This window comes from Erythrolamprus reginae, chromosome 1 (assembly GCF_031021105.1).
Source record: "Erythrolamprus reginae isolate rEryReg1 chromosome 1, rEryReg1.hap1, whole genome shotgun sequence".
Classification (NCBI taxonomy): domain Eukaryota; kingdom Metazoa; phylum Chordata; class Lepidosauria; order Squamata; family Dipsadidae; genus Erythrolamprus; species Erythrolamprus reginae.
In genome coordinates, this window is record NC_091950.1 from 204,806,390 (window position 1) to 204,821,432 (window position 15,043).

At 40.2% G+C, this 15,043-nt stretch overlaps 1 protein-coding gene across 3 annotated transcripts in view; it reads right to left on the reverse strand.

Moving 5' to 3' along the window:
- The window catches only part of PARD3B (par-3 family cell polarity regulator beta), a 697,616-nt gene that overhangs the window by 51,044 nt on the left and 631,529 nt on the right, over positions 1-15,043 (reverse strand). For 2 of the 3 annotated variants that reach the window (XM_070732030.1, XM_070732029.1), the window contains one exon: positions 9,756-9,835. In XM_070732030.1, the coding sequence (XP_070588131.1) occupies positions 9,756-9,835 (80 nt within the window). Of the gene's footprint in view, positions 1-1,243; positions 1,756-9,755; positions 9,836-15,043 lie in introns of those variants that run through there. The other variant, XM_070732032.1, reaches the window with a different exon arrangement.

Sequence of the window (15,043 nt, forward strand, 5' to 3'; positions counted from 1 at the left end):
GGGAACATTGTTAGCACCTGGTTAGGGTTGGGAATAAACATTTTGAGCAACTTAGAGTAATGAAAAAAAACCCTGCAAAGACTTAGGGCTTGGAAAACATTCCTAGCAGAGAGTAATAATAGAATAGAATTCTTTATTGGCCAAGTGTGATTGGACACACAAGGAATTTGTCTTGGTACATATGCTCTCATGTGAAAGATCTTGCAAGCCTGTAAAAGCTGAGAACATTGTTAGCACCTGGTTAGGGCTGGAAAGAAACAACAAAAGCAAGTAGAACAACAACAAAAAATAACCCCTACAAAGACAGGGTTTGGAAAACATTATTCCAGAGAGTAGAAGAGAGTGAAAGAGCTTGCAAGTGGATAAGAGCTGGGAACATCATTAGCACCAGGTTAGGACTAGATACAAACATTTGTGTTTATTATTGTTGTTAGCCGCCCCGAGTCTATGGAGAGGGGCCGCATACAAATTACAGAGTATAAGACACACCTGAATTTTCAGCCTCTTTTAGGGAGAGAAAAGGTGCATCTTATACGCCAAAAATACAGTAAGTAAGTAAGTAAGTAAGTAAGTAAGTAAGTAAGTAAGTAAGTAAGTAAGTAAGTAAGTAAGTAAGTAACCTACCCTAGCCTGTGGTATCACAGATGGTAGAAGAAAATGGTGCTGTATTTCTTAACAGGAAAGTTCCACAACTATGTCCAGGGGTCAAAGGGGCATTGCAGAACTGGCAAGATCTCATGTTATTTTTTTTCTATGTGAAAAGATTAAATATTGCTTGACAGTCTTCTGCAGTGCTTGCCTTAGAGAGCCTTAGGGCAAAGAATCTCTCTTTCCTGCAAATCCATGGCTTTCACATTTCTATTTTCCCTTTCTTCCCAGATATTAAATAACACAATCCAGTATGAGAATGAGTATCCATCACTCCTGAGCTCTTGGGAAGATCTGACTTAGCAAAAAGTTTCCCACAAAATGTTGCCAAATGATGACTGCAAAGTTTGATTAATATGAGATCACATGACTGGTTTGATTGAATCCTGGTTGTTTTCTCTGCAGCTTTTCATAACAATTGAGAACTCCCAGAGCATTAGCAACCTTGCTCTGTTAACCCTGTTGTGAGTTAGACTACTACAATTTAACAAACCCAATACTCTAAGGAAGCCTCCCATATGAAAGTTGCAATCTGTTTAGGAATTACATTCACACAGCCTAATTTTTAAAGAGGGAGTACAAAAGTTAGGAACAATTTGCTCTCTCCAGCTACAACTGGTATGTTTATTCGTTCAACAATTTATTTGCCACATTTTAATTCCATTTTTTTCAATTAAAAACATGTTTAACAGATAACAAGCTCATAAAATACAGATTTAAAATACAATCTATATTTAAATTTATGAAGGTTTATAAAAAACATTTTGTGTATAATTTAAAACATCACTTGATCAGAAATGTGAGAACTAACAGGAGACAACTAAATAAATCCAGCAAAAGCCAAAAGAAAGCCATGTTTTTATGTTATTCCTGGAAACAGAGATATTTCAAAACCAGACTGACTTCAAGCAGAATTCCACATTTTATGGGATAAGCCACAAAATGACTTGCTTTTATGTGGATACTAGGTGAACTTCATAAAAGGAGGTAAGCCTCCTTATCTGTTCTACATGCTGGGCAAGTTCAAGAGGAAATGAGCTCTCTGTTAAATACTTTGCTTCCACATTGTTTAGGATTTAAAGATCCTATCCAACATCTTGTTCATTCCTGGAAACAAATAGACCATTATAGTTTGACTTATAATGATGTGAAAACTGACATTAGTGAATGTGCCATGGTATGTTTCAGAACAGTGAATAGTTTGAGAGTGGTCCAGTAATGTCAGCCCAAGAAGTTATATCCAACTATGAAAGCATTGCCATGTAGATTAGGATGGCTTATCTTGCAAATCTGAGTGAGCTTCCCCTTCCCTCACTTAATCTTCATGTAAACTAGGGTGGACATTTACTCAAACCAATTTCTTGAGACCCTTCTTATATAACCTCAACAGGTAGCAATAATTCACAGGCATCTAATTATTTCAGCCAACGTGTGATTCTCTCCAAAATTCTCAAATAATTTAATCATGAAGGCATGTGGCAAACACTTTGGGAGACTGGATGAGAAGATGCTGCCTAGAGAATGGTCAGAAGATAGCCTGCAGCTGAATAGTGAATGCGGCAAGAAGTGCAGAAGAGATCTTCCCTAGTTTTTTGGGTTGTCAAGTAGATGGTGGGAGACTTATACTTTCACCCTTGAAGATTGTGTTAATGTAGTGTTACCATAAAGCACAATTCGCTCGCCCTACTGTGTTTCCTATTTGATCTACCTGGTAAGATTGATATTCATCAAACTGACTCTATCAGGACTAGATGAGCATAAGCAATCTTTTTGGCAGAGACCCATCTTAACTTTGAGACAGAACACCAAAATAATAGGTACCCCAACCTATAATATACTTTTTCCACATGACACTATACCAGCCCTTTGAGATAAGCCAGGTCAGGAAAACAAATGCCACCAAGGCTACAGCAACTCTGCTTCATTGTCATAGGTTATGATAACAGACAATTTAAAGCCTGATGGAATTTCCATATTCTCCTCTTGCAGCAAAGAGAATAAAGGTGGGATTATCTCGGTTTCCTTCCCCCCACTCTAATTCCCAGGGCTAAATTGATGTTTACTCAAACACTCTTGCATTCCTTCTTCAAGGTTATCTCCGTATTTCTCCATACACTCTGTCTGTGTCTCTGGACAGGACTGAGGATGTGTATATAATGACAGCCATATATTCTTGTTGGCGGACTTAAAATACATACACACATAACAGAGTTTCTCTTGAACTATCCTGTCCAGACTGGAAAAAAGTAAGACAGTTGAAAAGGCAGAATCCACAAGCCATATATCCCATCATAAAGACCAGATAACAGAGTACTCCACAGTAGGAAAGTATTTATCAGCAAAAGTATTATATATTGTCATGCCAATTCTCTATAAGCACCAAAGTCATACAAGCTGACTGTATGACTGATTTTTTTCAGAAAACAAAACCTAGATTGGTATACCATTGCTGGTAGAGGTTGGAATTGGAAGTAGAGAGTTCTGCTCTGTCTTAGAAAAATCAAGAAAAGAGCGTCTTTCTTTCCCAAATTCCTTGGATTATGTGTAGCTCTTGGTGCCTCTAGAACTTTTCCTGTGCCTTCTATTTATCTTATGCACTTTGAAATGGCTTACCCTATTAGGGCTAAAAATGGAATTCTCATGTTTTATGATAACTGGAATACTAGTGTTGAGAAATAAAGTATATTAACTGAACAAGCTCATGAAAAGTCAAAGTTACCATCGAAGTGGGATGTAAGCAGGGGTGGGCTGCTGCCCAGATTGGTGGGGGAACGCAGTGAGTAGCAAAAATGGAGTTCTACCTGAGAGCACCCAATTTGCACTGAAAGATGTTAAAAGAAAATGCAGGGCATCCTGCATAAGCCACGGCCACAGTGTGGTAGTAAAAATTTTGGTAGCCCTTCCCTGGACGTAAGAATTGAGATGATGAAGAACTGAATGGGAAATAATAGTTCCATGAATCAAATAGGAAATGCACAGCTGGGGAGCATATTCCGTTTTTACATCCTATAATGGTGCACATGAAATGAAGAAGATTCAGGAATGGAACGGAAGACAGCCGTGTCTTTAGGCCTAGAAAAATAATGTACATGAAGAAGAGACTGATTAAGTGGAGCGGAGAGAAGAAAAGTATAAGCATGGTGGCAGCAAAAGAGTTGAAAGAAAGAATGGGAACATGGCTATAATGGGATTTGTTTTTCAAGAATTTAGACACCAGTAAGTTGTTGCAATGAATATTACACCAGTGGAACATGCCTCTTTAATGGATAGTTGCATTTTAACCATTACTTGAGACAAGGAGGAAAATCATAGGGATACAAATGACACATGAAGTAAATATAGTTTTCCTGATACTAAATCCATGAACCGTAGCCAACCTTATCACATATGTGAATATACAAAACTCCATGGAATGCCAAACGCTCTTTAAATAAGATAATGCTTTCTAACTACGTCAAAGTATATTTAAAAAGCATTAAAGCCTGGGAAACGTTTTCTCTTAGGGGAGATCCCAAAATCCAATTAGATATTCTTAATACGGCCTAATATAAATTTAAATAATTAGACAAATTTTGAGGGAAACAGATGACATCTATAAAAAAAATATACAGTAATGCAAAATTGTGTGTGTGTGTGTGTGTGTTTCACAATTTCTATATGATACATCTAAAATTAAAACCCCTTCTGAACCATTTAAAAAAGTTGTACCATATCTGAAAAATGCTGATTATTATTGCTGAACATCACATCATTCTTTCTCTTTTGCTCTTTTGCTCTTTTTGATATTCTCTTTTCTTGCTCAAACACCCCAAGTTGCCAGAGACCACTGTTTCAGAGGTCTATGCTGTTTGTTTAGAGAGAGCTTTATGAAGAACCATTTTAGTGTAGTGACTAAGACACCACATTAAAAATTGGGAGATCCTAAGTTCCAGTCCACCTCAGGCATGAAGCCTGGCTAGGTAGCCTTAGCCAGTCATTTTCTCTCAGCCCAACCTATCTAATCTAACATAATATCACAGAGAAAGAAAAACAAGAGACCCCAGATAAAACCAGCATAAAGTTGCATAAAGAACTGCGATTGCGTGTGAAAAAATGGAAAGAGGGATACATAACGAAAGCAGAATACTGGCAACCAGCAAGGATGGAGTCAGAAAAGCTAAGGTTTGGAATAAATGAAGACTTGCAACAAATGCCAACAACAACAACAACAACAACAACAACAACAACAATAATAATAATAATGTTTCTTTCAATACGTAAGAAACAAGAACAAACTCAAGGAAATGATTGGTCCATTAATGGGAGAAGATGGTAAGGAAGACAAACCTTATTGCTTTCTTTGACAAAGTGACTAAGTTAGTAGATCAGGGAAATGCTGTGGATATACTTTACTTAGACCTAAGTAAGGGATTTGACAAAGTAGATCTCAGCCTATTTCTTGGAAAGATAGAATGATGTGGATTTGCAATTAGCTAACCAACTGCATTCAGCAAATAATCCTTAATCACATCTAAATGGTGGGGAAAATGCAATGGGGTACATAAGGGTTCTGCTTTAGGTCCAATACTCTAACATTTTTATAAATGAACTAAATGAGGGGATAGAAGGTAATAGTTAAAGTTATAGATGATATCAAGCCAGAGGAAATAGCTAATACTTTGAAAGATAAACTCAAGATTCAGAAGGAATTTGACAGACCTGAACTCTGGGCCCTATCTAACAAAAGAGCAATTCAGTGATGATAAAAGTAAGGGCCGGAGCACAATGACCTCATTTCGAGGTTGTCCAGCCCTAAATATGACTGAAATATTCAGTCCTTGCAACTTTCCTTCCTTGGTGGGGAATATTTACTATATAACCATGATATTTCAGATGTGTGCTCCAATGAAAATCTAAAATGTGGTAAATGTTGACATTAATTTAATAAGTACACACCTAACCAAATTAGATGATCCCCCAGGGAATGCTAATAACCATATGTAAGTAACTTTCCACATTTTCTTGTATACTATAGATTTCTATTGTAACTTTTGCATGAGAACACTAGCATTCCAATTTAAATCACTCATAATCAAAACTATGGTTTTCCCAGTTGCAACGTATGGCTGTGAAAGTTGGATCATAAGGAAGGCAGAATTGAAGCCTTTGAACTATGGCACTGGAGAAGACTCCTGCGAGTCCCTTGGACTGCAAGGCGATCAAACTGGTCAGTCCTAGAGGAGATCAACCCTTTCTGCTCTTTAGAAGGACAGATCCTGAAGATGAAGCTCAAGTACTATGGGCATCTAATGAGAAGGAAGGATCCAACTGGAGAAGAGCTGAATGCTGGGAAAGATTGAAGGCAAAAGAAGGTGAAGACAGAGAATGAAGTGGTTGGATGGAGTCACTGAAGCAGTAGGTATGAGTTTAAATGGATTCTGGAGGATGGTAGAGAACAGGAAGGCCTGAAGGAACATTGTCCATGGGATCAAGTTAAGTTGGACATGACTTTGCAACTAACAACAACATTATTATTTACTAAAGTTTCAAACTGGCAAAGGTTTGTCAAAAGAACATACAAAATATGACAAAATTAATAATAAAAGTAATTACCATGATTTTTTCAGTTCTTTTCATCTAAAAGAATAGGTTTGAGATATGACAGAACCCTTGGGAAAGTTAGAATTCTCACATCACCAAGAGTGGTATGCCTCTTTTCCATCAAAGTGTTTACTAATTATAATTCCATAATTAGTACAATTTAACCAAGAAATTAATTTACTAAACTACAGAAAACTTCTGTAGTTTTAACAGTAGATATAATCTGAGAGAATATATAGCAGGAAAATATGAACAAAGCTGTTCCATAAATCTGCAAGACAGCTGCACTCTTGGGTGGGGTGCTTTGTTTGAACCTTAAATCCCTCAGTATCGCTGAGAATGATGCATTGACTTAGAGAGCTACCTTTTCTTCCTTCTGACCTTATATATTTCTGGATTGTATATAAACTATCTGCATTTCCATGTTCTCAGTTTCATTTTTTAAACACTGCTACTTATTGTGTGATGCTACTTTGACTTTCACCATACTTTGTCATGTAAAGTCATGGTCATATTATCTCTAATTTACAAATAAAATCATTCTGTATTTTAGGATTAGCTAAAAATCTTTCCTGCCATATATAGTGGGAGAAACTGGAGACAGTGTCGGTAAGGGAGAAGGCTAAATGAGAAAAACCTGCTTATACTCTGACCATAGATCAGAATACATAAATGTGTATGATTGTGTGTATGTATGTGTGCAGTATGGCTTTCCATTGGACACTGCTTATAGTAGTGAGTCCTTCGGGATTGGGTGGCAAAGAAGTTGAATAAATAAATAAATAAATAAATAAATAAATAAATAAATAAATAAATGAATGAATGAATGAATGAATAAATAAATAAATAGTAGAAATATTTGTTGTTTATTTCCAAGGTCTCTGTGAAATAAGATTGATAGAATTTTAGTTCTTCAGAAGAGTTGGAATATCCTCTTAAAAGTTAAAGTAGACGTGTGGTTTACATGAGTGGAGGGATGGCGGGAGGTAAAAGAAAACACAATCTAAATTACGGAAGGAGAATATAATTGATTCATGAGGACTGCTCTATATTTAATTTGTTAAAATTCTACTACTAAATGAATGTTTCAATAAATATGAACAACAAAGTAACATGCTTATTAGGCCTGACATTTCTGGCCCTATAGAACTGAACAACTGTCCCTGGGCCCATATATTATTGGGATGACTTAAGTTTCCGAAATAACGCCTTGGACATGTAATCTAGGAAAAGGTGCAAACTGTAGCTAGTGAATGCTGAACACAATTTGTCTCTTCATTTATGCACATTTGCTTTGAATTTTATGGACTGAATTAAGAATAATTGCATGAACAAGGCTCTCCTTTATGCTGCCTGGAATGAACTTCCTTTCCTTGGTGGCTTATTATTGTTAAGAATAACCGTGTAAGGGGACAATTGAGAAAAGCTGTTACTATTGTTTCTCAGACACAAATACCAATATCCAAGGTTTGTGGAAGGTGTCCTCTCTATGTTATATTTCCCATACTTTCTGAGAATGGTAATCTTCTTTGAAATACATCAGGATTATCAGAATTGCCAACTAATTTAATGGTGGAATTGTGGTGGATGGGAATTCTGAGAGTTGTGGTCCCAAAGTATCTTGAGAACATAAAGCATGCATTGCCTTCAGCCAGTTTGGATTTTGGGTGTGTGTGTGTGACTCCAAGTCAGGTGCCTGGACAAGTCCCCGCAGTTTCCTTGACAAGATTTAGGAAGTGATTTGCTCTTGACTCCTTCCTACCGTGTTTCCCCGATAGTAAGGCAGTGTCTTACTATCTTTTTACCCCCAAAAGCCCCACTGGGTCTTACTTTGGGGGTATATCTTATATAGTCCCGGGCACCGGGGCTGGCTCGTCTTCAGGCTTCGGCCCGGGCGAGGCCTCTTCTCCTCCGGGCGGGCGGGGCAGGGCCTGACCGTTGGGCCCGGCCTCCATCCCTCCTGTGCCGCGGCGGGGCCGGTCCATGATGCGCGTCCTGGGGGCACCCGGCTGGCCGGCTCCGGAGGCTGCGGCTCATCTTTGGGCTTCGGCCCGGGCGAGGCCTCTTCTCCTCCGGGCGGGCGGCGTTAGGCGGCGTTGCGTGGCAGGCGTGGCTGCCCATCAGGCCCGGCTTCCATCCCTCCTGCGCCGCGGCGGGGCCGGTCCGCGATGCGCGTCCTGGGGGCACCCGGCTGGCCGGCTCCGGAGGCTGCGGCTCGTCTTCGGGCTTCGGCCCGGGCGAGGCCTCTTCTCCTCCGGGTGGGCGGCGTTAGGCGGCATTGCGCGGCAGGCGCGGCTGCCCGTCGGGCCCAGCCTCCATCCCTCCTGCGCCGCGGCGGGGCCGGTCCGCAATGCGCGTCCTGGGGGTGCCCAGCTGGCCGGCTCCGGAGGCTGCGGCTCCTCCCGCTGCTGCCCAACGCCGAGGATGCCCCGCGCCCAGCCCAGCTACGGCAGCAGGCAGGCAGGCAGCCCCAGGCGCGGCGGCGAGAGCAAAGCCGATAGCGAGAGCGGCGGCAAAGCGGCGGGGTCCAGCCCTCTAGCCGGCGCCTCGCCAGCTATCCGCCGCTTCTTTCTTCTCCGGAGCCTGCCGCCGCCGCCGTGCTTCCTCCGCCGGCCAAGGAGTCCTTATCCGCGCCAGGTTTGGGAGACTCTCCTGGGCGCGAAGCTCCCTCGCCAGTGCCACGAACTGCTCCGATGCCTCCCTCGCTTTTAGTACCGTGTTTTCCCGAAAGTAAGACATATGTCTTACTTTTGGGGTATGGCTTATATTAGCCAACCCCCCTGAAACCCCCCATATGTCTTACAATCGGGGGGGTCTTACTATCGGGGAAACACGGTAGGTGAGAGAAAGTGACCAGTCCAAAGTCACATAGATGGTATTTTGCCAAAGGCAGGGATAAAACTCATAGTCTCCCAGACTCTAGCTTGATGATTTAATCTCAAAACTAGCTGTCTTGGAAATTACAGTGTTAGAAAGTTATAGCAATGTACTCTATTAGTGGAGATCTAATCAATTATCTAAGTATGGGGCTGCAGTATGAATGCCTTGGCTGTGAAAAAAATATTTTGTTCAAGAAACTCTAGAGCCATTGAAGTGGGACTGTGATTGCAACTGCTCCCAGCAGCCTCCTTGTCCTCCACAAACGATGTCTCATTCAGCTCTTCTAAAGTGGCTAAACTCTCACAGAACAAGCTTCCGCAGCATCACAACCTTCCCCTACAGATCATGATTCTTGCTGACATGTTCAGTGACTGAAACTTCATCCCCCCCACCCCCAAATTGGCTGTCTAAATTATTAACACAGCTATAAAGATGGCACTAAATCATCAACAGAAGGGCAGCATAACAAAATTGCAACATAATCTCTCATTTCACTGCCAGATGTCTGTTCAATGCAGATTTTGCTAAACAGTGGAATGGTGGGAGGAGGGAGAGACTCCTTGATTGCCTATGAAAAAACCATTTGTGCGGACACACTTGTGTCTGCATAAAAGAGTGACTGTGTATAAATATACAATGCAGCTTACCTGGGTAAGGAGGCATACTGTCTTTCTATGCTTTCAAACTGGAGGTGGTGTGGAGTCTCATCTGGACCTTTTCCAGACACCTGTGGAGAGCAGTATAATTAGTGATGAAGATCAATTATTCAACCCTGTTACTGAAAACGTTTCTCAAAAATGATAATCAAAAACAAACGAGACTCCAGCATGCCAAAATCAACAGAGAAGAAATTCTGAGGCTCAAGAGAAATCCACATTTGATCTTATAACTATTTATAACATTTTCTTTTTTAAAAAAACCCATAAAAATCAACCCTTATTATTATTCCTTTTCCAAGCCAAAACCGATGCTGTGAAGTTGTATGGAACATATTTTTGAAAGGAATCAAGAAAAATATTGCATAAAATGAGGCCAGTTATTGATAACCATTCATGATTGGCCATGTTAAGATTTGGAACTAAATTAGATTTACTGAAACTGTGGAACAGACCATAAAATAAACATGCAAGTATCTGATTATACGTTTACCAGGATATAAAACATGATGCTGTCTGTTTAGCTGCAATAGAACATTGACCTTTTGTCTTCCAAAATGCTAGAGTAGTGGTTCCCAAATTTTTGGTCATGCCTTACCTAAGCATCTATAAAATCCTGAGGCCAACCTGCCCCTTGACATATAATTCTTACTATTCAAAAACTGAACTCTTACTTACATGGAGGAAGCCTAAAAGGCCACTAACGTGGTTTAAACAGGGTTCCAATTGCCCCCATTAAAAATCAAATTGCCCCCCCACCCCGTGGGGCTTGGGGCCCACATTAGAAACCATTATGCTAGAACAATGTATAATAATTAATAAAATATGAATCTTGTAAAGAGCCGGGGTGGCACAGCAGGTAGAGTGTGTGTGTGTGTGTGTGTGTGTGTGTGTGTGTTTGTTTGTTTGTTTGTTCATTCATTCATTAGATTTGTATGTCGCTCCTCTCCTGCAGGCCACTAAAGCTGACTGTAGATCTCATCACCAGCTCAAGGTTGACTCAGCCTTCCATCCTTCCGAGGTGGGTAAAATAAGGACCCGGATTGTGGGGGCAATAGGCTGGCTCTCTTAAAAAGTGCTATTGCTAACATGTTGTAAGCCGCCCTGTCTAAGGAGAAGGGCGGCATAAAAATCGAATAAAAAAATAAAAAAATAAATGAATGAATGAATGAATGAATGAATGAATGAATGAATAAATCTATTCTTTGCTTATTTGGCAGAAGTGTCATGAAGGAACAAATAAGACAATAATTATGTTTGTTCACTATTTGGGAAGCATGTATTATTGTTTTACAATAACCCATCTTCTTGCTTTAAACTGTATGTTCTGCAAAAGGCAGATTGAAAAATATGTAAGGAAGAGTAACTCGTTCAACAGAAGCACAAATCTCTGTTCATTCTGTCATAGCCACTTAATGTGGTTGCAGTCCCATCCATACAAGGAAAGCCTTCAGTGGTGAAACCCAAATTATTTTACTATCAGTTCTGTGGGCACAACATGATGGGCATGGTGTGGCTTGGTAGGTGTGGCTGGGTGTGCATGGCAGGGGAACTATACTGCAAAATCTCCATTCCCCACTTTGGTGCCAGCCAGAGATGGTATTTGCCGTTTCTCTGAATTACTCAAAATTTCTGCTACCGGTTCTCCAGAACCTGTCAGAACCTGCTGGATTTCACCCCAGAAAGCCTACCATCAAATTAAGATACACGAAAAGGTTTTTCCAATTTCATTTGTCCAATTAAAATATGTCTTCCAGAATAATTTACACCTCAAATATATTTTTGTTGTCATTTTCTGTTTGTTCCTCCCTCCTTGAGCACACAAATTGAGCCCAGCAGACTGGCTGGAGATTTCTGGGAGTTGAAGCCTGCACATCATAAACTTGCTAAGGTTGAGGGACACTGATCTACTCTATGAGAAGCTAATAAAGCATTTATGAGATGCTTCTTAGTAGAAAATGTGTTTGATTCTTTGCGAGAATGGTTAATCCATTCTCAAATGCCCAAATAACTTTGCACCTTAAAAGTAAATTTACCACAGAATTAAAATAAAAATAGAAACAATTTCTGGTCTAGAACTTAATACCCGGATTTGTACTCCATCCATAATTTTGATAGTTTTATATATATAGTTCATATTTCAAATTCACGGTATACTTAAAGCAGAATGGATTCTGATTCAATGTATTGTAACTTATAATTTTATGTGTTGATTTATATCTTACTGACCAAACTTCTCACTATTTATCCTAGTTTAAAGTTTAATCATGATTGTAGTCATTCAAAGCCATGCACAATTTCCAGTCATTCATAATTTATTATGGTATAGTGTAAAATTAATTTTTGAATGTTTTTAATATACCTTGCCTACCAATTTATGATTCATTTATTTTTTAATATGGTTGCTCTTTTCTGTGTTTATATACTATGTTTATAACAAATTGTATAAATATATAATAAAACATGCTACATGGCATAATAGAAAACTATGGTGTGGTGCATGGGCATCCATGGGGAGAGCAGGCAAGGCACAAAATATGCACAACAACGTCGCAACGCAAGTTCAGCCTCTTAAGTACTTGCAGGGAATGTCACAATGCAATTACTAAGGAAGACAACTTGTGATATTGTAATACATATTTCATCACTTTGGCATCTTCCTGGTTAGGAATGAATACTTAAGGGTCTGATTATCACGGTTTATCAGTTTTTTTGTCTCTGACTCAGTGGCAAGAGGAGATGGGGAATTTTGCTTCATTTTCAAGCAAACACAGATTAGACTTTTATCTTATGGCTATCCTTGTTTAGGATGACTAAAAATGCATTTCCAGATGCGGGACTGTATGTCCTATTGCCCTTGGTGGATGATAGGAATTGTAAGTACCTTGATCACGAAGTCAACCATGTAAGGGCTGCAAACTGGCTAAAAATTATTCTCTTGATCAGAATTAAGATTAGCTCTGGGTCTGGACATAAAAAGAAACCACAGCTAACTAAAATGGATGTAGAAGCTTTCAAACTCTTCTTTATGTTAGAGAAGAAGAAAACAAGGAGGGAGGGCATGAGCTTATGGTACATATGCATACATACATAAACCACAGTTTGGCGTTAAGCTCAAGTCAGACCAATATTTGTGCTGAGAAATCCAAGAAATGAACCTGAAGTGGAAACAGATCGCCGGAAGATCCTTTGCCACAAGAGGTGCCTGGTTCTTGCTTGCAGCAGCATAGAAATTCCTCCAGGCCCAGCTGAAGAAAGAGAAAATATCTCTGGAAGGACCTCTTAAATAGCCAAACAATTTCCCCCTACAGATTTAATTTAAAAAAAATTAAATTAAAATGAACTATTTTGTGAGGGCCAAGGTGACTTAATGAAGCAGTCTTCTAGTCAAGATTTCTTTCCTATGTATTTATTTATTTAATGGGGGGGGACTTCAGTGGTGGGTTGCTCCTGGTTCAGTCCAGTTCTGAGAACCGGTAGTGCAGGTGGTGGAAGGTTCTGCCCACCCGCCCAGGACTCTTCTGCCCATGCGCAGAAGCTTCTGTACCTGTGCAGTAGCGTCTCACACACACATGTGAGTGCGTGCACAAACGGATAGTAAAGGGTTTTAGAACCAACGACTGGAGGACTTGGATTAGACAAATACCTGGATAAGTGGCTATTCCCTCTCCCCTGCAAAAATACTTTCTGTCTTTGGCTTCTTTCTCCAACTCTGTATCTCTTCACATTTTTGCACTTTTTCACTTATTCTTTTAAACAAGGAGCATAAGAACATTAGAAGAGCCTCGGTGGTGCATTGGTTAGAGTGCAGTACAGCAAGCTACTTCTGTTGATCACCGGCTGCCAGCAGTTTGGCAGATTGAATCTCATCAGGCTCAAGGTTGACTCAGCCTTCCATCCTTCCAAGGTGGATAAAATGAGGACCCAGATTGTTGGGGGTAATATGCTTACTCTATGTAAACAGCTTAGAGAGGGTTGTAAAGCACTGTGAAGTGGTATATAAATCTAAATGCTATTGCTATTTGTTCTGCCGGGCACTCTGGTAGGAGCCTCCTGAAAATTCAAGGGTACAAATTGCAGACACACATTTGAAAATTCAAAACAATGTTCTTTATCACAAAATTCAAAATAAACTAAGCACTCTTTTGTACTGCAAAGAGCACTCATCCCAAAACAACCAGGTAATCTGTACAATTTCCCTTAAACAGTTATTAAGTACTTAGCTAGCAGCTGTGAAGAAACTTCACACCCCTTCTTCTTCCAACTAAGTGAGACACACACACACACACACACATTGCTCTGCTTTGGTTTCAAAAGCATGAAAAATCAACGAAGTCCAGAAAAACAGCAACACATGATTCCTGAAGAACTGTGATCAGATACTCTTTCACAACGGCCAAACCCACACACTGCTATTTATAGCAGCAGCCCTAATTACTAGAGCCCCACCCAACCACAGGTGGCCTCATTTTCTCTTGTAATAATCCTTCAGTTGTTGTCTCCTATGCATCACTCTACGCATGCGTGGATGTGTCATTAATTCTTGTTCAGAATCCAAGGATGATACAGATGATTGATCTCCTCCTGGGCTGTCTGCCAAACTCCCCTCTTCCCTGTCACTCATGCTTCCTTGGTCAGAAGAGGCTTCATCGGCAGATTCCATCGGGAGCAAAACAGGCCTGTGGCATGTGGATGTCTCTCCCACACCCACCTGCACATTCCTTGGGGCAGGAGCTTGGCCAGATCTAACCACAACAGCTATTTTAAAAAAACACCAATTTATTGTTTACCAAAATTAACTTATGTACTTCATAGATATATATCTCTTTTTTATTACTATTGCTGTTATTATTTGGGTGGAAGGAGAAGGAGGAGGAGAAGGAGGAGAAGGAGGAGAAGGAGAAGGATGCCAATCCTGTTTGTGTGCTCTAAGATACCGTTGCCATAGAAACTCACTGTGGATACAGTTTGTAAAAATTTGGCTCACTGCAGCTGTGAGATGCTGCGCTGGGGGTAAAGTGGCCAGAGAGCTCCAAAGGCAGGGGAAAGCTCTCCATCGTTCCTCCGAGAATCCACCAAGCCCTTCTTTCATTCACCATCTGTCTAGACACAAGTCAAGATGTGACCCTCATCAAATCAAGGGGAGGGGGAAGGGGAGAGCTGACCTAATAAAACAAGAAAGGGAAAATGCATTTATGGAGGGAATGGGAAGCATATGCCTGCTTAGTTCTCATTAGAGCTACTTGTGCTAATATATATTTTCATGGGCTTTTTTGAAA